Raw genomic sequence first — 26987 nt, forward strand, 5'->3', positions numbered from 1 at the left:
GGATCGGGAAGCTTCATGTTTGTTAAGATGATTTCATTTTCAGAGACATTAAGATGCCAATTTGTACGCGAGAGTTCTTAAAACAGCTGGGAAAGTGTTGACTCCTGCAGCAACAAACATTTCACTCGCACAATATTCAATCTCAGTCTCTTCAGTAATATTCTCAAGGCGTCATTATAAGCTACTTGAAGTCTCGGTAAGCTTGTTTGAAAGCGTGTCTGACTGTGAATACATCTTGCAGCGTTGCCTATAAATATCATCCGTCGTTTCGTTCTGCGATATCAAATCTTCCAGAGGTGTTTAACCTCATCGCTGACCTCCAGATCACGGGCCGACAATCTGAGGTCAGCACTCCTACTGGAAGATGCGACGAATATTTATTCACGTTCGTACATTCAAATAGGTCCACACATCGTTTACTGATGTTTTCCTACAATTGGATTAAAATGTTTTAAAATGTAATCATCATTCACATTCAGTTTATCCCGTTTAGCAGTCCCTACTCCCTACAAGCAATACTGTTAACAGGAGATATCCCTTCATAAACGTTATCGATGTGGGTGGGAAAATAATCTCACGGGAGCTGTTCCGGAGAGGCTTTTGATCGTATCTCACGGTCTTCATCTGCAGATGAAGTTTGCCCAGTTGTCATGTGGTTGTAGATGTTCAAATTTCCTTTTTGAGCACTTTAAAGAAAGAGCTTCAACATCACATCCAGTGTTTCCTCTGTCGTTTGTTTTGTAGCAGCGGTGGCAGGGGGTCAACTTTGCTGTTTGTTCTGCGTCCGTCCCCTGTTGGTCTCATAGGTTTGGTTAGTTTCATATTAATTATTTGATCATAAGGGCTGCTACTGTACACTTCAAGCTGTGGTGGGATTGAACGAGTGTCATGGGAAACACTGCATTCATGCACCTTGCAAACGGCAGGTGACAAAGTCCATTTTGTTGTAGTTTTATAAGAGCTTGACAGCATATCAGATGATGTTATCAGCGGACAGACTGGCAGTCAGCGACAGGGTAAAGTTCATTGTCCTTATAGCATGTTAGAGCTCAGACAAGTGTTTCATACTTCTTGTGTCATTCATGTTATTATCCATTAAAGTGTCCACATGCACAAAAGCTGATTTAAAACGTGCTTTTGAAGAAATCTGAAGTAGAAAATAACGAACATGAACATAAAAATGAACGAATCGTCAGTGAAACTGTTTTATTGGGCGTTATATGACAGTAGATAGTGTGTGAGTGACGAGCCAGCTCCATGAGATGCTGCTCATCTTAAAACAAAGGACACTAAATGTTATCTGGGATGGATTGGCTGTTTGTTTAAGCAGATTTTATGTTTGCAAGTCGATTTTGTACTAAACGCATATAAGTGGAAGTCAATGGCTGCCATGAAAGGAGAAAATGAGCCACTCTGTTCTTCAATCCCGGTTCCTCGAGGATCACTTCCCCCTGCATGTTTTAGACGTCTCCTTGCCCAAACACACCTGATTGAAATGATCTGCTCGTCATCAAGCTCTGCTGAAGCCTCATAGAGAGCCATTCATTTGAGGCAGGTGTGCTGAGGCAGGGAGACCCAAGGACCAGCACGAAGAACACTGTCCTGCAAACTTAAAGTCTGCTTTACCAAATATTCAGAAGTGATTATTTAGATAACATATTTTAGATAATACAACATTCATGCATTATTGACATTAGCCAGGATGAATGCTGACATCTGCCTTATTCTCTTAATTAGTTACATTTCCAGCCACGCTACAGTATTCAGAACATTCACTTTGTTCACGTGAACAGGTGCCTGTCAGCACAATGCAAACATGTGTACGAACAGCCTGCTGCCTGGGATGAAATGTAAAGAGGATAAGAGGGAGGATTTATCCGGGCTGTACTTCACGCAAACGTGGGGAAAAGCTGAGCAGAAGAAGAAAAGATCAGAGAAGCAAATCCGCAGATCGGAGCGCGGCGGGGTAATTGAGTGATAAGGAGGGCAGCTGATGAGTGTCGTGGAGGTTGCAGATAAAGTGCAACACATGTCATGATTATCAACCATTTCCCTCTCTTTCACTCACTCACTCACTCACTCACACAAACACAGGCATTCGTGCACACAGACGCACTTTATCTCGCTCTCCTATATGAACTCTGATGAGTCGCTCTTTTTGCTGACCACTCTCTATTCTCTGTCATTCTCTCTCTCTCTCCACTCTCCGGATGGCCACCGTCCAGAACATCCATACCTCTAATTGGCCTGGCTCTTAGTGCCTACCGAACCCGTCTTTCTTTTCTCACTGAGTTTTTCTCGGTCTAGCTCCGCAGCTCTCCGTCCTCCCACTCTCCCGTCATTTGGCATAGATTCGGAGCAATGTGCTGAGTGGACTGTCCGGCGTCTGTCCTCCAAACACATACACCTAAAAAGGTTTTTTAGGACCACTTTGATGTGGCTCTGGCTTTGCGTTTTACACCAAAATTTAATCATTCCAAAGTCTTAAAAGGAAGAGATCATTTTCAAACCCTATGTGTGCCCATGGAGTGCTAACATTTGTCACTATTCATCCCAATAAATGTTTACTACAGCACATAATGGTTCAAATGAAAGGAGGTCCAAATTGTCTCAGCTGGCACTCCTACTGGGATAAGGGAGTTTGGCAATGCACGGTGCAATCATTTTAAAAACATCACACCCAACCAAAAGGGAAGAAAACAGCACATTGATACCATCTGTCATAAGTTAGTAAGTCATGCATTTGAATAAACTCTTTTAGTTTCTTCTTTGAGCAGAGAACTTAGTGTTTGTGTCCCTTGATATTTGTCACGCATATCATCAAGCGTTTGTGTCTTTTCTTTCTGGAACAAATGGCGTAAAGCATCAGATGCAATGAACATGAATTCCTAAAAAGTGTAAATGTATGGATGAATATTAAGTGAGTGATGTGCTGCGGCTCTGTGGCTGATGCTGTCGCTGCACAGCGAGAAGAACTCGCATCTCATTCTCAGCCCAGGTCCTCCATGTGTGCAGTTTTACATGTTCTGTCCGTGTTAAGAAGGTTTTTCTTCTGGATGTTTCACTTTTTGTCTCGGTGTCCAGAGACATGTTGTCCAGGTGAAAAGGAGACTTCCGTAGGCATAATAAGTAGAGATTAGGGCTGTCCCCGTCTAAGGATTTAGTTCAATGACTCGCCATGCCGTGTTTGTAATATTAATTGAATTTTTAAAACATTTTGTGGGGGCACGCAACATTAATGATTCTGGCTGTGTCGAACAACATTTTAACACAGCATGCATCACACAAAACCTCAAAGACAGCAAGGAATAACTTCTGCTTTTACAAAAACAAGTAGCTGTCGGTTTTATCAAAGCTGTTTGAAGCGTTGTTGATGTTATAGCTAACTTCATGTCTGTTTTGCAGATAGCGTCTCCCTCCCTCCTCTCTACGTCACCACACTTGCTCGACCGCTTTCTTTTTTTTTTTTTTATGAGGCTGGAGGATCCGTCTCTCCACATGCTTACAAGCAGACAGGACCGCCTCTTTATGGACTTAGTAAAAGTAGGACCAGTAAAATGTATTTTCTCTTTTATTGCATGTGCACAGGGAGGAGAGACATCTGTTACTGACAAAGCTCCTATAACAATGATAACTGTTGGAATATAAAGCTATTTTAAAAAAGGAAATAAAGCTTACAGCAGCTTTAAAACAATCTATAATGTATATTTAATAATGAAGCCACTACAAACTCGGTCCTCTGCCACTTTATGGCTCTCCAGTTTTTGTCTGAACCCGGAGTCTGCCAAGCCCGGTTCCATTGCCCACCTGCTGGGTTTCCGGTTCCGGCGCTCATTCTGGCACTTCTCCCTGCCAGCGGTCTTCCACCCTGGCTTGAAAATCTCCTCACGGTGGTCCACTCGTCCCGGCTAGCTGCACGGCTAACTGAGGCTAACACGGCTATTACATTCGATGACAAGGTGCAGCTCTTGAATGGAGCGTGAGGGGTTTTGTTTTCCCGCCCACTAACCGACTAGTGAAAACTTGGTCGACTGAGACTGTTCTCAGGTTTGGTTGACCATTTTTTTGTACGTGATGGACGAATGACTCTATCTAATGTGACTGGACAGGCTCCAGTTGCTCTGATGGTTGCGAACACCACAATTGTAAAAAAAAAAAAAATGTACCCCGTTAGAAAACATTTAAAGGTTGTGTTGTGTTCCCCACAGCTTTTTATACAAGCAGTGATTGCTGTAAGCGGGTAAATCTCCTCATTTCGGATGTGATATTTGGCTGGAAGTATACATTGAGGCAGCTGGGCATCTAAATGAGATTCATAGGAGCGGAGAGGGGTTGATCGTGGTGAGACAGAAGATAGAGCTCAGAGGGAGAGCACTCGGATTGAAGGATATCAGATGGCCAGTGCATGCTCGCGTGCACACACACACACACACATGCGCACACACATACAGATGTTCTCCCGCTGCAGTATAACAGACACTGAGTAGCTTTTTCTCCTGCTAATGCATCGCTTCCTTTCTATCTAGTATTGATTTATTCTTTCTCTCTCCCTCCGCTGGCTGCAGACCTCCTCCCCCTCTTCTTCTCTCTTTCTCACGCACCTTCTCCTCTTTCTGTTCCGCCCATCTCTCCCCTCTTCATGGTGTTCTCTGCTTCCCTTTCCACCCATTTGCCTCACATTTTCACTCCCTCTTATCTAATTTCTTCCCGCTCCTTTCTTACTTCTCCCTATCACATTTTTTCACCTGTCTGTCCGCCATGTTTTTTCCCTGCCCCCCATCCCCTTCGACAGGTCTGACTTATCATCCTGCTGCCCATCCTCTGTATATTCCCCTTTTCCAATAAGCCTCTTCGAACTCCTTGCCCTCCTTACTTCAATCTCACCACACTCCCTTCCTTTTTCATTCTCAGTCTAATCAGCAGCCTCTAACCTCTCTCCTCCCCTCCCTCTCTGTGCTTTGGCCTCTCATTTCTTCTCCCCTCATTTCGTTTATCCATCTGGCCTCAGTGATGAGGCCCTCTGAGGAGAAACAAGACACTTCATTCCGTATGCATTATTACCGGAGATTTATTCGTCTGTGTCCGGCATTAAGGTCCATTATATATTTGACGTGTCAACAAATGTGCTAAGTGTTAGCTAAACCTCCAGGATGATCGTTCGAGAAAGCAAGACTTCCTAATTAAATAAAAGTTTGAGAGTCACTGCAGTCTGTGTTGCTTAAAGCCGAAGCCGCTGACTTGAATTCGCTTCACGCTTAGAATGAAATCAGCTGAGAGATAAAGAGTAAGAATGGTCAGTCCACCACAGGTAACATTTAGTCTGTTCTCAGATGAGGAGCGTCCCATGGAGCTGACTTGTGACTCACTCACGGTTTATTCCCCTTCACTAACGTCCAGCCAGGGAAAGCTGCCAAATCAGTTGTACATTGCATAAATTCTGTCCTTTAACTACTGTGATCTGCCTGAAGTAATATCAGCCGACTAGACTAAAACTAGTGCTTCAGCAGTTTTTAAAAACTCTGCCACGCGCATGTGAAAGTGTCTTTTTTTCCATTTTTTTCTAACATCCTTTAAAATGCATCATGTCGTTTTAAAAACATTTGTGTTTGCTAATAGTTTGATTTCCAGGTTTTCATATTCCATCAACAGTGCTTGAATATGAACAAAGCTCAGCTGCTCTGTATGAGCCGACGGTTAATGTCTAAATGTCAGATGTTGGCACCTCGTTAATGCGACTGCATTTTTCTCATAATGATGTGCTTTCACTCAAAGAACGACGTGAATAATTGTTTACTGTGATGGGAGGAATGCAGTCTATAAACACATCATCATCTGTGATAAATTGGACAGCAGCACTGTTGATTACAGCATACAAAACATAGCATTGGTAAGGTATTCTGCCAAGAGCGTTAAATGAGCTTCAACATTCATACACTGATGGCAGTGTCTGCCATGCAAGTTGCCGATCAGCACATCAGGAGCAGTTTGGGGTTCAGTATCTTGCCCAAGGACACTTTGACATCCAGACCTGGGGAATCGAACCAGCGACCTTCCGACAACAGAGCAGCTGTGCTAAATCAACTAGCAGCTAGGCATGATTTATGCAAATATGTGACTCCTTGATGTAGTGTGATGTCACAGAGTCACGGCTGACTGACGAGGCGTTTCAGGAGCAGTGTTTTGTGGGAGAGAGGAGCTTCTGGTGGCCTGGACTTTGACCTTGTTAACATACAAGATCTTTTACATGTGCATGAGAAAGCATAATAAATCTCCTTTCAAAGCCACAAAGTCAGTAAACATAGCTAACGTTGGGAGATTTTTCAAGGACACACAACTGAGCTGGTGACCATAAGGTTGCCAGCTGGGGACACCTGCAAGAATCTAGCCAAGAAACATGATTACTCAAGGCTTTCCTCCTGATATTCGTGTCTGTAAGCCTGCATCTTCCCCTCCGCTGCTTCATTCTCTTCCATCAGAGCATCCTACAAACCCATTAAGATGAGCCACAGATAGACAGCATATTCATTGTATCCATATTTTGCTTCTTGATTAATGGCGCAGGCTGCAGGGCAGTGAGTCAGCTTATCTGTTTTAGATAAAACATTACTGATTGACACAGGACACCCAGTGCTAGCTGGAGGTGGTCGAAGGTGATTTTGTTCCCAATTAACAAGAATTCTGCTCCGTTTCCTATACTCTCAGGAAGTGTGACGAGGAACGCGTGCCATTGAAAAAGCATTTGTTACATACTATCATGTTCTGAATCCCTAAAAAGTTCTTTTCATACTCTGAATGTCCAAAGAGCTGACCTATATAACTGTATTTTAATACCAATGGTGGAATCCGTCTATGAAAGTCAGGAGTGGTTTCGTTAATGCCTGCCGTGTGAATAAGGGAGAAAACTTAATTTTCTGCCCCTTTTCACCCAGAGACGAATGTGTAATCTGAGTAATGGAGCTGTCATTAGTGTCCACTTAAACTAAATGAGGAGTGTTTATCTGCATTGTTTATTAAAATTAATGGAACTCATCACTTCCCTGACAAAAGCGTGTTTCTCTGAGTTGGCAGTGAAAAAGTTGCTCTTGCTAATTTAGACCGTTGCTACACTTTCACAGCTGACTGTGCCTCTAGTGTTGAGCATGCTGAATAATATTCTCTTTCAAGCCTGAACCAAATCTTCTTGCAGCGCCAGGATTTCATTATTAATGCATACTGTTGGTTACAAAATGCTGCAGTCATCTAACACCGGGTCAAGTTTCAAGTGCTACAGTTATATCTGCTATCAAAGCAAACAGTAACACGCAGGGCTGTCACCTGCTTCCTCTGTTAGATGTTGTAAGACAAACAGATTGCGTATCACTGAAACGACGAAGCCACGCAGCCACAGGCACAATAACCTTTTATGTTTTCTGTGCGCGTTTCCAGGCGGATGTATTAGAGGGTCCCATCCACGCTGTTTTAGGCGGACCGGAGCCAGATGTTGACACAGTGGCTGCAACACTCTGCTTGGCACTACACCTCAGCCAGGTAACATGGATTCTCTCTGCGTATGTGAATGCACTCTCTATGTGTTTTCTACTTAAAACACTGTTAAACAACTGTTAATACAAAGGCACAGGACCTATCAGTGCTCTGATTGTCACTGTATTGTCAGCCCCTCACTTTAAAACCTTGTGCTGTGTCACAAACCCATAAAATACACTATTATGTACGAAAAATAAATTATATTCAAGCATTTTATTTTAACAGGAAATTATGCAATATTGGACAGTCAAACCTGAGAATGATAAAATGTTTTCCTCAAAATATCACCACCATTTTCCTTTGTGCATTGCATTGTGGGAGAGTGGTGTCCATTTATTCCACACTGGAACATGTACCTTTTCTGATATTATGCATAAACTGTGTGTGCATAAACATGAACCGCTTTGCAGTTTATGGTAAAGTGGTATCCATTGTGCAAAATCTCCCTTTCATGTTTCACAGTGCTGCACTATTTTAAAAAGCTTCATCTCTCAGATTAACAATCGTTTAAAAACTGGATCCATGGTAGTTAATTTATTTGGTTGTTAAGTATTTTATGCAAATGCACAAAATCAAAACATATATCATGTATATCAGTATATCATGTTTTAAACCAAGGAGTGGCACTAGGGCAGAACTTTTTCATACATCGCTCACGTATCAAACAGAATGCGTGATGAAAATGTTTTTCACGTCATATATATGTCTGTTAAATCGTAGCCAAGTATTCTCGTGTCTCTTAACTAGATCATAAAGGTCTGAATGTTATTTAATTAATTGACTCTGATTTGATTAGTTTTTTGTGCACCCGTCTTTGCAACAATCTGATGTCATACTACATTTTATATTTTCCATTTGAATCTAATCAAACGAAAGGTGCTATTTTCTTAACTCTGTGAAACCATTTGATTCCGAGTCTGTTCATTTCTTTTGTTTTTTTGTGTCCCAGAAGGAACCGTCAGGTGGAGTGTGCGTGCCGGTGCTCTGCGGCCGGCGGTACGACATTGTGTTGCCCGGGGAGACGGTGAGGTATCTGCAGCGGGTGAAAATCTGCGAGAGCTCGCTGCTGTGGAGGGACGACGTAGACCTTGTGAAGCTTCATCATGACGACAAACTCTCAGTCACGCTGCTGAGAGATGGGCTGCTAGATAGGTACACAATCGCATATGCAAATTGTGACAAAGCGCGCGCACACACACACACACACACACACACACACACACACACACACACACACCAGACCAGTCTGTAGATAAGTTCAGCTAATATTTAACTGCTTTATAGATGAGGCTCGAGGGAAGTTGTTAAAACCGTAACTGTTAGTGAATTTGGGGTGTTTTCTTTTTTACTGGACCAACACTGATTAATGTGTTTACAGGTGATGCTGAAGCACACACACAGACACACACACACGCAGACTGCAAACATATGCGGACACAGTGGGTTCTGGCTGAGCCGACTGTATTTGTTGATGCGAAAATGAGCTTAAGAGTATGTTTGGGTGTGTATTCCAGGCCTGCGTGTGTTCATCACTCATGACCCAAAGGGGAGTTGTATTTATGCAAATGCCTCACAATCATCGCTCCTTCCCCTGCAGCCATCCATATCTCCTCGTACCCCCGTCTCCTCCCTCTCCTAGCTCTGAGTACCACACTTTGGAGTCCAGCATCCTGCGAGTGGTCCATCACGACGGGCAGCAGGACGCAGGGGATGATGGGGCCTCGTCCGCGGTGACAACAGTCGCCAGGGAGATTCTTCAAGAGGCAGCGGAGCACGTCGGAGCAGCGCTGGGGGAGACTCTCAGAGGTGAGGGAGGCGCAGGCAACCCCCCAGGGGGAGTAATGGGGCGGTGAAGGAGGACACACACAAATCCCCTGACATGACTCGCTTAACACCCACCAGGAGAGATGGAGAAAGAGAGAGATGAGGGGTGGTGAGTGTGTGTGTAGGGAGGAGTGTGAAAGAGTCCCATAATGTGACTCTTTTTTAAAATTAAGTTAGTTTAGTCTGTTAAGTTGTTTCTGTGTTTTCAGGTATTTATATTTCCCTGATAATGTCAGAAAGGTTGTGTGAGTAAATATTTAAAGGGATAAAAGGCCATTGATAGAGGAAATAGTCAAAAGTAGAGAAGGGCAGAGAGAAAAGACTTGTCCCAAGTGTGTACTGTATGTATATGTATTCTCATTAATGGATGAAAACATACATTTAAACACTTTAAAATAGTTGTGTGACGGCGCCTGAGTGATAAAACAGAGATGGAGTTTGCAGCGCGTGTGTGTGTGTGTGTGTATGGGTGTGTTTGTGTGTGTGTGGGTGGGTGTGGGCGAGCGTAAGTTAAACACGCTGACAAACAAGAACTCCATAAAGGTTTGGCAGGAGACACGACCAGTGATCTCCGTTCAGTAACACTCTGCTGCTTTTGTTCTCTGCCGTCACTCACTGTGATTTACAGACAGACAGACAGACAGACAGACAGACAGACAATGGTCCGATAGCGGGGAAGTGAATTGAGGTGGATTTAGTGTGAGGAGTAACACAACAAGCAGCAGAGTGATGTTCTGTGTGAAGTTCACTCCTTGTGTATTTGTCAGAGAGAGTTCTTTGGACGGTGCATTTCCAGGTCCACTGATTCCTAAAGAGGCTTATAGCTCGACTCAGTTCCTGATCCTTATAAAGTCTGGTGGAAGAAATACGTCACCAAATATTTGATGGAGCATGAATAGCACAATTCTATTAAAGTGTTTGAACCAGAAGCAGTCGATTTAAACCTGAATCTCTCCAAAAAGTTTCACCAAGAGTACAGAAGTTTTGTTCAGAGGTTTTCCATGACCCTCCCTTGTCCCTGACTTATATAATGAATTAAACGTGTGTCATAAAAAGGACAGGATGAATGAGTCCACATCAGTATTGAACGACTTCAGCTCATTACAAGAGGTCAAAAGGGCATTGAGTAGCTGATGGTCATTGATCAGTATTGGCAATCGGTGACCTGCCTTGATTTGCCTCTGGATTTATCTTCGGTGCAGTGTTGGTTACTTGCTTGTAGATTTATCTCCAAAAGGTCATCAATGTAATTGTTGATGCTGTGTTGAGTTTATATGAACTTCTCTGGAGTGTGCATGCTAGATGCACCAATATGTGTCTGTGTGTTTATGTATCTGCAGAGGCCTTGCAGCTGCAACGTGAAGCTTTGTGGAGCAAGCGTGGCCGTCGCTCGGCCGAACTGGAGGAGCTCATGAGATCCTTGGAGCAATGGAGCGATGTCACTGCGGGTCAACATGGTGAGGCAAAGCAGCAGGGTGCATATTTGAACATGGAGATTATTAGTCTAACTTTACTGCAAAAAATTTTTTAGTTTGTGGTATATTTTTTATCATTTTGTAAGAGGCTAAACAAATAGTGGACATGTGTTATTGCAGTACAGAGGTTCTTTCTGTTTTGAGCTGTTGATATGATTCCTAAAAACCCTTTTCCGGACAGCGCATTCATGCTTTCTCATGTTTTCTCCGTCATGAAAACGTTTTGTATTCTTTTTGTGCGTGTTTTATATAACTGTCAGTCTGTTTGTGTGTGCTGACTGGATGTAGACTTGGAGCAGCTGCTGACTTTGGAGCTGAAGGAGTTTTCTGATGGAGAGATGACCATAGCGCTCACTTCAGCGACCACCGATACGGAGGTATGTTTGCATCATGAAAAAAACGCTTAAAATGCCCGATTCCATCTAGTTTTTGTCCCGTCGACAAAACGGTAAATGTGAACTGATGCACTACTGGGACCTCGCTTCATGTAGGGTAAATTAAAACCAGAAAAAGTACAGAAAATTGCTTCCGTGATTTTTGCTACATCGGCTTCACCGGTGCCACACTTTTCCATGACGACACACACACACGGAGTCACAAATTGAAAACATGGCTGTGTATAAATTACAACAGTGGGTATTATATTCTTCCCCAGCCTCTCTGCCCCACATCGCAGAGAAAGGCAACAACAATTAAATATTTAAACGAATAACAAAGTTACTGAAAAGCTTGTCTTGCCGTGGTAAAGGTTCAGAGGCCCGTTTAAGACACTTTTGTCATGTGAAAGATAACAGCGTGGGTTTGATATGCTCCAAGTAAAGCTGTAGAAAGTGTCCTCTGAGGAGTGAGGCACGCATACTTCATTAGAAGATTATGCCACAACTTTTTTGTTGATCTGAAAAAGCAATACATCCTTCCTAGTGGCAAAAGTCAATAGAGCAATCTCTTGTTTATTATACTGTGTGTAGATCTAGAGGGCGGAGAGGGGTCAAACTCCACTGGAACGGCAAACATAACACACAGTTTTATCTACAGTACCTGACCAGTAGCGCTGCAGCACATGTCCCTCTCCCAGGCATGATTAGAGATGAGCTGTATGACATATTTCACACCACATGATAACAATTAAAACTATGTAAATGCTGCAAATTAATTCTACACATGTGATATGTGAAGATAAATGTACTGACATGGAAATATTGGATAATAATTCGAATTATTAGATCAGTTAATGGCCTCATTAGCCTGACTGGTTCTTTTTTATATAGTCTGTGGTGATTATACGGGGATATAGTGGCGTCCTCGTCCTTTTGTTGAAGCTGAGGATAACTTGTGTGGTCCGCTGAAAGAGAGGCGAGACAGAACTTTGCAAACAAAACGGAACAACGCGGTTGTTTTTACGAAAGTTACTTTTTTGATGGCGTTGATGTTTTGGATACATCACACCTGCGCCGTGTTATTTTGGGGAACGTGTTGTTATGCATGTAAGGAGCCCCTCTGATGTTGTGATGTTCTGCATTTGGATGAGATGCAGATGGAGGCCCGAGAGCCGCACACACAACCAGGTATCGCCTCCCTCCCCACTGATACACACACACACGCGCGCGCGCACACACTGAAACATACATACATTTGTGGAATGTTTGTGTTGACTTTTCTATCTTTCTGTCTCTCTCTCACACACACACACAGAGGGTGCTTTAAGCCTTTAAGCCTACCCCTTGCTTTTCTCCCCGCTGCAGCTTCTTCTAATGTGTTCACCCCCCTCCCACCACCACCACCACCATCTCCCCCCTTACACCACGAAAAAACCCCCCCCCAAAAAAATCATTCATTATTTCTTTTATATCTCCCTCTCACTTCCAAAGCCCATTTTTCTCAGCGGCTGCCTAGCGTGCGGTATTAGGCTATGTGTAAAATAAATGATGTCTGTAGCCGTAGGGGTATGGCTCTGCCTCCCCCAGAAAACTACCTAACGTCCAAGGAACATTAAACACCCAGATCCTCGTTTAGCGAATAAATAACCATTCATTTGAATGGCTTTGTCTGTGTGTGCACACCGGACTTTCTGTGCATATTTTACCAGCGCTGTGCCTACATGCTGTGTGTCAGGAGCGAGAGAGAGAGAGCGACAGAGGGAGAGAGAGAGGGCCCATTAGAGACTTAATATAGAATAAATGGCCAGGGGCCTCTGTGTCGCCAGCGGACCCTCCAACTCCACAGCGTCATGGTGGGTTACTAATGACCTGAGATCGGGCTCCAAAATGAACTCCTTATATGCATGTCATTTGCAGTGTGTATATATTTATATATTATTTTTTAATTGTGTTTGAAAAGAGAGTAAAACGGTATGAGAGTGTCATTTATTGAGGGGGCTTAGGGAAGTTCTGCCTTAAATGATTCTTTCCAGAAAACTAAATAAATTAGATTCAATTAGTCTTTAATGGTTTATGTGTTATGTGTTTGTCAAAGTGTGTTTTTTGTCCGTGTGCATGTGTGTGTATATGTGTGTGGGTGGGTGGGTGTGTTTGATAGCAGTTAAAGCGGACCGAGTTAGATTTTGGCATATAAAAAAAAAAAAAAAAATCCCGGCTGTGATTGCCTAGTTAGCAGAAGAAAAAGCTTCAGTGTGTTTGGTATAACGATATGGACGCATCGTATAGACTGACTAATGTATTGTTGTATACTGTACAAACATACATTAGTCAGTCTGTGTGCAACTCTATTATGGGGGAGAAAACGTGGAAATGAATAGAGGAAGCGCCTTAAAATCACATCGCCTGCTTGCCTGCCTGTTTTTGTCTATCATTTGAATCTACTTATCAACGTGCGCCACATTTAAACATGTAAAAGGCAAATATATTCACATTTTCATGTTTGGCTACATTTGCAAAAAAAAGAAAAAAGAAAAGCATTTCCTGTGATGCTGCACAATTAACAACAATCATATGAATCAGTTTGTGAGGCTGTGTGACGCTTGCTTGTGTGTCAGCGTATACAAACTGCTGTGTTAAAGGTGTCACACTGCATGTATGTGGCACAGCGGAGATAAAGCTGTGAAAGAAGCAGTCAGTTCCATTTTTGCTTTATTGCACATTGTAAATATTGTTTCTTTTTACCAGGCAAATTCTCTTTCAGTCCCATATGAACGTAACTTTTCTGGCTGCCACCTATGGAAAGTGTTCACACAAGTTTTTTGGTCATTTTCTAATGTTTGAGTTTTGCATTTGCAACGACAACTCTAACCAACTGAGCTCGTGGCCTCATTGCTGAAGAACCCACATCTACTTTCTAAAGACTATGTGCTTTTGAGAAGTAAAATGTGTCACTGAATCGTAGTGAATGAACTCACAGCCACAAATATTTCCATATTCAAAGCTCAGGCTGTGTTTTTATTGTCGCTTGAATAGTTGAAGCCAAGACCTGTAATAGTAGCCTCACACAGTTTGTCTTTTTGTCACAGTTCTATGCAAAGTATGTGCTCGATCAGCGGTTTGGTGAACGAATAACACGAACTGTACTCTGCAATTGATGCAGAGAGTAGTCCTTACAATCGCATGCCCTGTATAAATGTTAACTTTGGGGACGGCTAAAGATAAATACATCAAAAAGCATTTCTAGAAATGCACATTTTCAAATTTTACAGAAGAAATGATCAGCAGCCTTTATTATCATTTGTAGCTATTTCATATTGTCACATCTATTTTTGTTTTTATTCTGTAGCGGGAATGCGTTGTGTTTTATGCATCACAACATTTTGCTGTTGTTAGCTTGACACCGCGCCATAGAAAAGTATTTAGACTTTACTGTATTTTAACCAATATGTCCCTGTGGAGCTGACAGAAGCACCACATCGTAAAAATAGACCGGTCGCAGCACTGTGTCTGCGAGCAACAGAGGCACCACAGGAGCCAAAAGAGGCCAAGTGCCTTGCTCAAGGGAACACCGTCATCGCTTAGCATCACCTGTAGGTGTGAAAGGCTTGACAGCTTAGAGAGAAGAAGGAAGGCTTTCCTCGTTCGTACGAAAGGTTTCGCGTAACGCTTTTTACATGAAGCCCTTATTAAGAAACACACTAAAAACACATTGTTCACATATTCATGCCTGTGAGTGTGTGTGTTTGTGTATCAGAGGTTTTCATGGCTCAGTAATTAGCGCTGGCAGATGAAGCATTGGTCGGATAAAGAGTTGTCATGCTGTGGAGTTGATGAACTGTGGGAAGGACAGGAGCCCACAGTCACCCACCCACACACACACACACACACACACACACACACACACACACAGTCATGAATATTTGAATAATGTGTTTTTTGGGGTGTTTTAATATGGACTTCTAAGTATTACAATATATTTTAGAGTTTCCTGTGTTCCGTAAGTTATTTCCAGTCTTGTAGAGAGGAGGGGGAAAGTAATGAAAGTCTGTCTCGTATGAACACAGGCTCATCCAGTGTTCCAGCAAGATATCCGAATAATAATAATAACTGCAACGTTGTTTGTTTTCTCTGTTTCTCAGTAAACATAATCACTCATCTTTTGTTTCTGTGTGAATGTGGTGATATTAACTGTGTGTGTGTGTGTTTGTGGATGTGTATGCGCGAGTATCTCCTTAAAGGATAATGCATCTGCGTACGACTTTTTACATTGTTTTCGACGTCGGTTTCTATTTTTCTGTTCTCATTTCTGTCATATTATATGTTGTTGATTTGTTTGTCCTTCCTTCTTTCGGCACATGTTTATGTGTCCGTCGCTCCATCCGAGGTACGCTTTAGGTTTCATCTTGGCGATGTTGATTGTCTCTAATGTGTTGTTTGTTCACAGTCCTCCGGCCCTTCTGTTTGTTTATGCGGGGCCAGTTTTGCCCTACGCCACTTGCACAAATAATTATGCTCGCTAATGAAGGGGCCCGCAGCCACGGCGCTCTGTAAATGCCTTTCTGATGAGAGGCACTAGGAGACAGCAGGTGCAGGGTGGGCCTCCCAGGGACTAAGATTGAAGACCAGGAAGTCAGGGTGCCCCGCCCCTCCATCCCTCTGTCTTTCTGTTCCTCTCTGACTTCCTGGTTCTTCCTGGTACTTATAACGAATACACTGCTGTTTATTCTAAATCTACGTGCATAAACACAACATCCTATTTACAGAAGCCTGAGATTTGCCGAGGCCATCAGGACAGTAAAGTGCATACACATTTCTGTTTAGTGTTGTTTTTGTTGAGGCTCTTGCAGTATGTTCAGACATTCATAAAGATTGTACAAGGAAGCATCACTTTATCTGCTCTGTGGAAATATTTTGGTTGAAATTTGTTTGGCTGTTACACAAATTATATAAATTGTTTCATGCACAAAAATGTGACATTTACTTAAAGAGATCTATAAAACCTCTGCACAGCGCAGTCATCATACTGTACGTTAAGTAAGTTAGATGTTTCTTCCTCATCATCATCTCTTCTGAAACACTCATTCGTTCTCTTCCCCCATTTTCATTCTCCCCCTGTGGCTTCCTTGGGCTTTGAGGGCAAACAAATAAACAAAACAAAACATTTATAGACTCAGTGCTTGCATCTTGGCCCCCAAATCCCCGCACTTAGTGCTGAGTGAATGAAGCATGCGGAGAAGGCCCATATGAGAAAGACAGACAGAAAGACATTTGGGCTTCTTTCTCTGCAAACTTTTACCCCCCTCCCTTTTTCCCTCTGTCTCTCCAAAAACTTCATAAGCAGTAATACTCTTGTGTACTTGTGTGTGCGTGTCTAAGTGCATGAGTGTGAACGTGAGCACATGCGTGTGTGAGTTGGGCTGTGCATGTGTGTGTGGTGAGTGGTATATGTTGCACATGTGTGCGTGCGTTTGCATGTGTGTGTTTGAGCAGGGTGGTGTCAGCTCGCTCCTTGCCACCCCATTTGCTGTAGCTGTACCGCTGTGATCACAGACAGATGTATAAATCAAACCTCGCTTGATGGATTCATCAGGGTGGCGAAACGATCGCCTGAGAAGAACTCGCAACTCTCTTAGCGTTCTGTGTTCTGACGGAAAGGGTATGCAAAGAGCCTAAATGGATGAACGCTTGATTAATTCTTTGCCGGAGATGTTGGCGACAGCAGGAAATGTGTTTTTGCTTTGACTGTGTTTGCACGGGAATTTACGCGCGCGGGGCGTGAGTTATGAGGCCTGAGTTTTGTACCTAAGGCTATTGTGCATAATGATGGCAGGTTGGGAGAACTGCAAGCAGCCACTAAAGACTTGCTACCTGTGGAGCAAAGACAACCAAAGAGAGAGGGAGGGTGTGCATTTGTGTGTGCATGCATATGTGTGTGTGTGGACTGGGGCCTAGTGTGGGAGAAAGATGAAGCTGCAAAGTGTGTGAAAGCAAGAGACGGAGGGCAAAATGTAACAGTGAAGAAAAGGTGACACAGGTGATGGAGGGGGAAAAATAGAGAATGAATAAAGAGGATTTAAGTAAAATAAAACATAAAAACCGAACAAAGGTTCAACCTGCTTTTGAACATTCACAACACACTATTTTTACTCATAGTGAGTGAATAGTTGTCTTACACTGTGAGATGCTCCAAAAAGTGGATTGTTGCTCTTCAACTGCATTTCACCACTTTAAGTTGAAGTAGAGGTGCAACTATTAGTCACTAAATTAGATTAGTCGATCGAAAGAGAATTAGTTATCTACTATTTTGATAATCAGTTTTTAAATGTCAATAATTTGCTGGGTCCTGCTTATAAAATGTCAGGATTTGCTTTATTTCTTTGTCATTTATGTTTACAAATAGACAATTGAGAACATGAAGATTAGATGATTAACATGAATACTCAGCAGATGAATCTATTGTGAAAATAATTGTTAGTTGCAGCATTAATTAGTTTTTCTTTTCCCAGTTGTTCTGCTGCTGGCATAGTTGCCACCACACCTCAGTACCAACGAGGTTCCTTAGCTCATAATCAATAAAAACATTACATTTTTTTTTTTAATTAATTTTCCTTCAGCTGTGTGTAAAAGACATGTTAAAAACTTAATTTACTACTTAAGTTTTTTTTTCTTACTCGCAATTACTTGTCATATTTATTTTTCTTTTTTCTATCATTTATGACAAAAAACTGAACTTTGAACAGATAAAAACAAACTTGTGCATCAGTAAAACATCACCGCCAACAAATATAACTTCAGCAGAGTGCACGATTTTGACGACTACTTGGCTACTTACTTTTTTACAAACTTATCATTTCTAAACGACGTGCCGACGACTGATTCTGTGTGATACCTGACCTCGCTTTTTGATTTGATTGTGTAGTATCTTTAGTATTTTTATGACATAACACACATGTTGTCAAAAGTGTTCTTTTAAAAAAATTTAACCATTACTATCCAAAATGTTTGCTGTGTTTTTTATTCCAGTCTGTTCTTAGAGCAAATTACAGCTAATAATAAAAAGTAAGTACAGTGAAGAGTTTTAAGGGGAAACAGTTTTTTTTTTTTTTTATGATTTCACAGCTTACCAGAAGCTCAACAAATGAGAAACAGGTTTCTGTGTCCGGATGCTGATTTTCTTAGAGACAGTTAGCAAGTAGATTTTAGTAGCTAATATGTTGGTAATTTATAAGAAAAGGCAATCTGGATATCTGGGGGTGGCAGAAAGAGGGAGGAAGAGGAGGGGCTGGCAATATGAGTAGTAATTTACTCTGTTAAGAGCCAAATGGCAGACAGACTGTCGCCCTGCGTGTTATCTGGGAGATTTGCACTCTGCTCGTTTTCTGACGATATTTCCCTGCCTGTGTGTGTGAGCATGTGTGTGTGTAGTTCTGTGTGCATATGCGCGCAGTTGGGAAGTAGCTTTAAAGTATCAGCATCATTTGAGCATTTCTTTGTATACTGTACTGTAAATCATGAAGGTTTATGGTTTATTGCTTTTACAGACCGCATATGTGTACATACTGGTACATGTTTGTTCACACATTCAGATTACAGTAGACGACTGCAGGAGGATAGATGTGCGTATCCGAATGTGTTAACGTTTCATGTGCCTTTTCTTGTGTGTTTGTACTTATGTGAGTGAATATGTGTGTTTTAACGAATCTTGGGAGGCTTCATTGCACTCATCAGGATATCAGTGTTGAGGAATGGCAGTGTCAGCGAAGTGACAGTTGTGTGTGTGTGTAAGGATTGATGGGCCCGAGTCTGACAGCAGCCATATTGTGGAGAGAGAGAAAGATGGGATGGAGTGAAGATCGGGGGGAGGAGTATTGTAGCCCCCTCATCCTCACAGGTTAATATTGACACAGCCTGGGCAGATACAGAGCCTGCAGCGCTCATCAATCACTTTCAGTGGACCCATACACATGCAGTCACTCACACACACACACACACACACACACAGGCTGAAGCAAAGAGAGGACCACACACACACTGTACGACACAGCACACAGAAATACAAACACACTCTCAAAGTCAGCCAGAAACATGGGCCATTTGTACAAGTCAGACACGATGAACAGATATATGTTTTCAAGAACATCACACGCGCACGAGTGTCGAACTTAGAGTTCCTCTGTTAGCTTTACTAAAACTACAGTAGCTCCTTTGTTTAAAAGTTCCACTTAAATAAGCACAACAACAATTTTGAGAACTTCCCAAAACAAACAGTTGCACAACAAATCTAGATTAATCAAGCAAATATGTTTTTCAAAAGTATCACTTTGCACACTTTATGCGTAACCCTGCGTTGCAAATTATGGTTTCCATAACATTGTTGTTAATCATTTCAGAAAGAAAGAAAAAGCGGGTTCCCTTGACAAACAAAACAATTAATTAATGCAACTTTCCATCCATCAATCATTGTGCCTGTCACAGAATTACCATAATCTGTGCATGGTGGCTGTTTTAAGAGCAAACAGTTAATTTCCAAACAATAAATCACAAAGTGTCTCTCTACCCCTCTGTGCGCTTTGACAGCTTCGTCTCTCATTGCTACAGATGAAGGCTTACTTGAAACTACTTTAAAAAAAAATTAAATCATATGCGCAATAAAAGGCAGGGGTCTAACAAAGTTTCCCATAAAGCTGATACCCAAAAATGTAAAGAAATGTTTATTAATCATTTTGAGACCATTACAATCAATATTATAATTGCTTTTTACATTATTTATTCATTAATAACAGAACATTTGAAAAAAAAAAAGTTTGAAAGTTGGAGCATCAGCCAAGCAGCTTGGCTTATACATTCCTGATTGCAATTACTTCCCCCTCTTCTTTTTTAAAGATGCAATTTGTTTGTGACTGCTGATTCTTGAGTCTCAGTCCCAGGTTATCACAGTTAGTGGTTCACCGTTCCTACCAGCCCAAAGTGTCAGTATTTGATGACCTGGGAATGGAAATGAAAAATCAACTATCTTTCCCCAGAATCACTTCTAATACCTTTATCGTCCTTCTCTTCACTTATGTTCCAGGACTGGCATGGATATGTGGACGCGCTGAAATCCTTCAGTGAGCGCCATGGCTATGATGCTCTGGTGGTTCTCCTGTCTATCAATAACACAATTCATCATCCCCGCCAGCAGGTGGCTGTCTACTCAAACAATACAGACATCCTAAATCAGGTAAATAAAGTGTAAGACCAACACAGCCATCTACAGTATGTCAACAGTGAAACAGAAGTGCTTTTGTATTATGCACCACTTTATTTATATCTCTGCTTACTAGAAATAGGCATTGTAATGACTCTTATTTACTTATCATATTGTGATTTTTGTTTGCTAAATTATCAAGCATTGCAACAACAACTTCACTAGAGGTGTGTTGGGAGGTGTGGGCTGTATGTTTGGGTAAAGCGCACTATTAGGAAAGTTGCTCTGGTGATGATGGTCAGTGACAAAACAGGTTGTTTTTTGCTGTAAAGCAGAATGGTCATTAACTCCTTCTTGCATAAGTCAGTCAGCTTATACAAATCAATCCATAAATAAACAGGCATAGTTAAAAAAAATATTGGTAACTTGCTTATTTGCTGTGATAAAGAGAGTTTAATAGGAAAATCGATACCACTCTGATATCAATTAATCAGATCCAGCTATAGCCAGCAGCTGTTAGCTTAGAAGCTCTGGCAGCCTATATAACCTCCCATAAAATCACAATGTTTATACAAAGTAAACAAAAAGGATATATTGGTAGGCAGTTTTCGTTTGTTAGCTTGTTCGTTTGGACATCGTGCTAACTGTTTACCACACTTTGTCTTAAGCTCAGCTTACCAGCTGCTGGCTGCAGCCTCATATACTTGGCAGACGTAAGAGTGTTATCAACCCACTCATTTCTCAAGGAAGAAAATTATAGTAGCACATTTCCTCAAATGTCAAACCATTGTTTTAAAAAGTCAAAAGAGAAAAACACAAGATATTACAACATCACAATCTTTCACTGCAGATCTGCTGTGAGTTGGAAGAGTCTTCCAGCTGGTCTCTTTCTGGTGAACTGGAGGTCAAGGAGAGCCTCCAGGTGTACCACATCCCTATAAACACCTCCTCATTTTCCGGTACTCCTCCTCTGCTGGTAGAAGAAATACACGGCCTCCTCAAGGACTTTGTTGACCGGCGGAGCTCTGTATTAGCCTGCCACCCCAGCAGCAGAACCTCTTCCACGGAGGGAGTCGCAGGTAGCGTGGAGTTTTCCCAGGGGTCATCTGGTATCAATGACATGGATGGTTCTGACACAGAGAGAGCTGAGGGAGGCGGCGGAGACGTGGTGGCAATAGCAAGGTAAAAAAATGCATCAGCCTGATTTTGTTTCATCCAATTTCAGTAAAGTCATCCAAACATGAAATCTGAGATTTAAAACAATATATTCAATGACTTGAAGCAAACACTGACACAGTGTAATGACAGTTTCGTCTCTGTATATAGGGTGATGGCAGATGGTGAAGAGGACACCGGAGGTGCAGGAGTTGGTGCTGGTGGGGAGCTCGTGAGCCCTGACAGCGGTATGACCACCATCCGCAGCAGCCGCTCCTCCAAAGAGAGTTCAGTGTTCCTCAGCGACGACAGCCCGGTGGGTGAAGTTATAGCAGGAGGCGGGCCAGCAGCAGGACCAGGTGGACTTTTCCTCAGAAACCCCTCTCCCCTGGGGTTATTATCCCTCTCCCCTCCTGTCCCACCTGAGAGGAGGAAACACCGCCCTAGCAGAAATAAGAGTGATAACGTTGACTTGTTTAGTTTTGACCCCCTACACAGCAGTGACCACTCTATGCCAACAGGAGGAGAACTGGCAAGTGCTGGAATAAGAGCAGATGGAGAAAAAAGAGCAGAGAGCTCCAGCTTTTCCGAACTTGAAGAGCTGAGCTTGTTAGATTTCTCCGGTCCAAATTCACTGGGCGGGTTTGAAAGTAGAGATTCTTCAATTGATAATCATGGTCAAATTCATGGGAAATACATGATTGATACCGTGGTTCCTCCAACCCCAGTCAATAGTGTGGTAGGCAGTCGTCCACCTAGCAGTTGCGGGGTCAGATTCTTTCCAGAAGATGTTGTTGAAAGGATCAATGGGCTGCAGCATAAAGACAGTGTGTCATCGTCATTGTCAGAGACCTGGGATGATCTTGGCTTTGACACACAAGGAGCATCAACCTCAAGTGATAATATTGTCTGGAATAGGATCAAGGGATCTGAGAGTCCACTGAATATTCTGGAAGATGTTAGCGGGAAAGAGTCAGTTGATGATATGACAGGAGAAGAAGGCAGAGAAGAAACTATACAGTCGGAGAAGGTCCACCAGAAAGGAAAAGTCCTTGAACCCCAGCTTAGTCTGATCACTGAGCAGGCTGAATCATACGACAACTGGAACCTAGATAGTGCACTTAAAGATGAATGGAACCCTGTTTCCTTGGCATGTCTGCAATTGACACCACCAGAGGAGGACGTAGCTGGAAAATGGAGGGCTGCCATCATTGGAGTGAAAGAAAAAGTATCCTCAATGTCGAGAAAGAAAGCAATCCTAAACACTTTGACACCGGACACATCGAAAGAAGAGGATGAAGGGGTACAAGGAAAAAAAGGAGACAGAAAGATGGAGATCCTAGACTTTTGGACGTACTCTGCACAGAAGGGATTTCTCAAATCAGACAGCGGAACCACCACATCTTACCCGGAATCACTGGATATGTGGAATATGACAATTAGAGATGACAGTCTATCACCTCTCACGACCCCTGACAACTTGTCTGAAACCTCAGGTTCTTTCTGTAGGACGAACTCCAATGTTGGGGCAGGCACATCTGTGGAAAGTCCACTCGGATACTCTGAAGGTGGAATGGTGATGTGGAACACCACCATACGGGAAGACAGCTCTTCCACGATAACAAGCCCTGAGGGAGCTGAAAATCAAAAGGACCTTAGTCACACGGGATCGTTGGATGGTGGTGATTCTCCTGGGACACATGCAAGCAAACAGGTGGAAGAAGAGAAGACTATAGAGGAGGAGAGCGGTATACACAAAGTGCTTAGTGAGACTGTCGACGAAGTGAGGTGGAGAGGTAACGAACACAATGTTAAAATAGTCATAGAGGCGGCTGAAAGTGAAACGATGGGTGAGGAAACAGGTGACGATGACAACCAGAACTTGGTATCTGATCATTCAGAAGATGGGACTTCCTCTTACCAAGGTACTGACATGTGGGACCTACCTGTGCCTGGCATGGTCACCTCCACTTCAGAATATGACAATGTCGGAGCTGGCACTTGGAGCCTGACATCCTCCCCTGATGCCTATGCTAGCCCCATAGTAGACATGGTACAGCTAGAGGGGCAGTCTAGCCCTTTTGTAGCTGTGACACAACCTATGTCTGATCCTCTGGGAAAGACTGAATACAGAACAGTAATTTCAGATGAAGAACAACCAGCCAACCAGGTGTTCCTTTTTGAGGGAACTAGTGAGTTGGGTCACATGATCACGAGTGGGCGAAGTTCAGTTGGGAGCAAGAACGACAACAAAAGTAGAGGAGGATCAGAGGAAACTGACTGGATAGAGCAACACAGTGATCATTCACCCTTTGTTCTGGTTGATACGTCGACTGTCATTCAGGACACTTCAGCCAGTCTTCATTCATGTCCAGGAGAAGATGCCAAGACTCAAATTCAGACTGACCAGTCATTATCCCCAGGCCTTGTTGATTGGGACCATTTTGTTTCCAAGAAACATGATAGCTCTGAATCAACGTCATCATCACATGATCTGCCGGTCACCACGGCGTACAATGATGATGGGCTTGCCACAAAAAGCCAAGGTGGTCTGAATAATGAGAGCATTGGAAAGGAGTTTAAAACAACAGAAACCATGTCTCTGAGCTCAAGCTCTGGGGGGGAGAGAGACGCCATGAAGTATAGCCCCGACGGCCTTCTCCCAGGTAGTCGAGATGAACTCCGGTCCAATTCTGATGGAGATTCATCGTCGGGCCTAGAAATGGACTACATCATAGTGTCTGGCACAGTGAAAGAAGCTGAGAGAGAGTGGCGCGATCGGCCTAAACATGGTAACAGACAATCAAAAGGAACAAGAAGATCCATGGAGACATTTAGCATGCTTTCCTACGCTGCCACAGTACTGCAATCCCAGGCCCAAGCTTCACAAAGAGAACAACAGGGGAACGCAGAACAAAGTAGGCAAAACCAAATGATCAGGAGTACTGACAGTCCACTTAGTACAGATACAGAGAAAGATCCAGCTGTTTTATCTACTCATTACCAAGCAAGTCTTGATCATGCCACTGAGCATTGCATGGTGCCAGAAATGATCACTCCCAGCCAATCAACAATTAACTCTGAAGCTCCTCGTCTGTCAGATTCGAGACCAACAAGTTGCAGTCAAACACAGGCAGAAGACGGAAACGATGACGATAAATCAAGCATTGTGGCCAGAAGCATGTCTCCATCATTAAGATACCCATCGGACCATTTCTTGAAAACCAGAGAGGAAGTTTATGTTCATTCACAGATCTCAATGGAAGATTCAGATGAGGGTGGGCAGTCACCCTCTGCACCTCCACCATGTCCGACGTCTTTGGGGGAATTTAAAGTCTGGAGGGGGCAGGACACACCTAGAACCACTTCTGAACCGCAATCACCTGTCTGTACCAACAGTTCAGTCTCCCAATCCAGCTCTTTTATTGGGACCCCACTGAGTGAATCAGGTATTTCTACCGACAGAGGACTTGGGTTACCTTTTTCTGGAGATTTAATGGAAGAGGAGAATGACGAGGAAGAGCAGAGGGAAACTGATACGGAGCACTCTGATATACCAAAATGGAGTGAGACGGAAGAAAGACAACAGTTAGGTTCTTCCGATCTGCTAAGTTTCACTGAGGAGCTGACTGGAGGCTTTTCAAGTCAACAGACACATTTAAAAACAGTGGAGCCAAAGAGGGACAGATTCCTACCGAGTACACTGGATTACTACGATGAACAGCCTGGAAGAACTGATGATCGTGATAAATGGTCAACTCAACAACAGATCGGAGACCATGCAGCTTCTCGAGATAGCTATTCACCCATTTTAAGGTAAGCAACACACCTTAAAGCAGTGTTTATCAAAGTTTGTGCATCTTGTTGTAGCCTAGAAAGAAATGTAGGCTCTCCAAGTAATTAATGTTTTGCACAGTTTGCTGCTAACATAGCAAGTGCTGTGGACGCTTAAGAGGCACTGCTAGTCACTAGCATTTGTGCTCCGATCGCTGTTGTCAACTTCAGTTTCATCTGCTCAAAATGTATTCTTCGCTTCCCGAAGACTTCCATTTAGAGCCAAGTTTGTAGTGTTTTTTAACCTTTCATTTTACCCTCATCTTGCCATCACAGTTTGAGTTTAGTTTTTAACTAATCATGGATGATATATGCTTGCAACGTGACTGAGCGTGACCACGTAGCAGGCTGAAACTAAATTAATAACATTTTCCAAAAACATTTCTGGGATTTACCACTACAGGGAGCTTGCACACTTAGTCGTGCAGTTTGAGACTAGTGGCCTTAAAGCGTTTGTTTATTTCTTAAGCGTGGTGTTATCCTAATTCTGTCACGTTTACAGTCATTCAAAAGTCACGCAACAACATGCAATTAATTATCTTTTCAAAAATAAAGAGAGTATAAAAGAAAACATATTTTATCCTTTACATCTAGTTTGCATCTAGCCATGCAGAGAATATCGGTTCACCTTCTCTGAGATTTCTGCCTCCACCGCAACAGAGTGGAAGTGAAGTGAAGTTGCATTGTGCTGATAGGCTACAAGTTAAGGATTTAGAAGTATCTGTCCGGCATTCTTGCTATTATTCACAATAGATTTTCCTTTCTCATGCTGCTAACAGCCAGTGAATAACAAATGCCTGTGCTCGCATCTGCCTGTCCTGCACACACACCCACGCACATGCCAACCGCCCCTCCCCTCACTCTCCCATAGTTCTCCACTGGGTTTTTGACTCTCTAAAGCTTTCTCAATGGAGTCTGTACATCAGAGGAATATTAGCATCGCTGAACAGACGGGCGAAATCGAGCTACAAGGCCCTCCTGGAATTGAGTCTGATGATCTGTGTGTGTGTGTGTGTGTGTGTGTGTGTGTGTGTGTGTGTGTGTGTGTGTGTGTGTGTGTGTGTGTGTGTGCGTTGAATGGATGAGTGACAGGCTGTGACTGACATACAGGACGTGAGAATAAATATTAGTGATGTGACAGAAACAGATTATAAGTATTTGTGTGTGTGTGTGTGTGTGTGTGTGTGTGTTTGAGTTAGGGACAAACTGCACATGTGTATGTGTGGATGTGTTCTATGTGTTCGGCAGCGAGTGTTGATCTGCTGCTCTGTGTGTGTGCGTTTATAAATCTGTTTACGCCTCATTAAATATGCATTACCTGCCTCATTACAGCTGGAGCCCCACAACAGCTAATGGAAACAGCTCCCCTAGCGCTCTTACAAGGTGTGGGTGTGAGTGTAACGCGAGCAAGCCGGTGTGTGAGTGTGTGCATAGGTACTACCCAGTATATCAGACATTAAAGGTTTGCCCATGTAGCTTTAACTTTACATTAGAAGAGATCACGTCATATTTATAAATGTGTTATTTGTTTGTTATACTGTATGTGAAGCAGACTGTTTACGGCTATCTTTATTATGGCACACACGGTTGTCACGATACTGGACTTTTTTA

At 42.8% G+C, this 26987-nt stretch overlaps 1 protein-coding gene across 7 annotated transcripts in view; it reads left to right on the plus strand.

The window, feature by feature from the left end:
- The window catches only part of LOC115581465 (uncharacterized), a 39654-nt gene that overhangs the window by 1670 nt on the left and 10997 nt on the right, over window positions 1-26987 (plus strand). For 6 of the 7 annotated variants that reach the window (XM_030416554.1, XM_030416558.1, XM_030416559.1 and 3 more), the window contains exons 2-9: window positions 7426-7527; window positions 8474-8676; window positions 9164-9330; window positions 10689-10805; window positions 11112-11200; window positions 20271-20420; window positions 21238-21569; window positions 21714-25358. In XM_030416554.1, coding sequence (XP_030272414.1) covers window positions 7426-7527; window positions 8474-8676; window positions 9164-9330; window positions 10689-10805; window positions 11112-11200; window positions 20271-20420; window positions 21238-21569; window positions 21714-25358 — 4805 coding nt within the window. Of the gene's footprint in view, window positions 1-7425; window positions 7528-8473; window positions 8677-9163; window positions 9331-10688; window positions 10806-11083; window positions 11201-20270; window positions 20421-21237; window positions 21570-21713; window positions 25359-26987 lie in introns of those variants that run through there. The other variant, XM_030416561.1, reaches the window with a different exon arrangement.

This window comes from Sparus aurata, chromosome 5 (genome assembly GCF_900880675.1).
Source record: "Sparus aurata chromosome 5, fSpaAur1.1, whole genome shotgun sequence".
Classification (NCBI taxonomy): domain Eukaryota; kingdom Metazoa; phylum Chordata; class Actinopteri; order Spariformes; family Sparidae; genus Sparus; species Sparus aurata.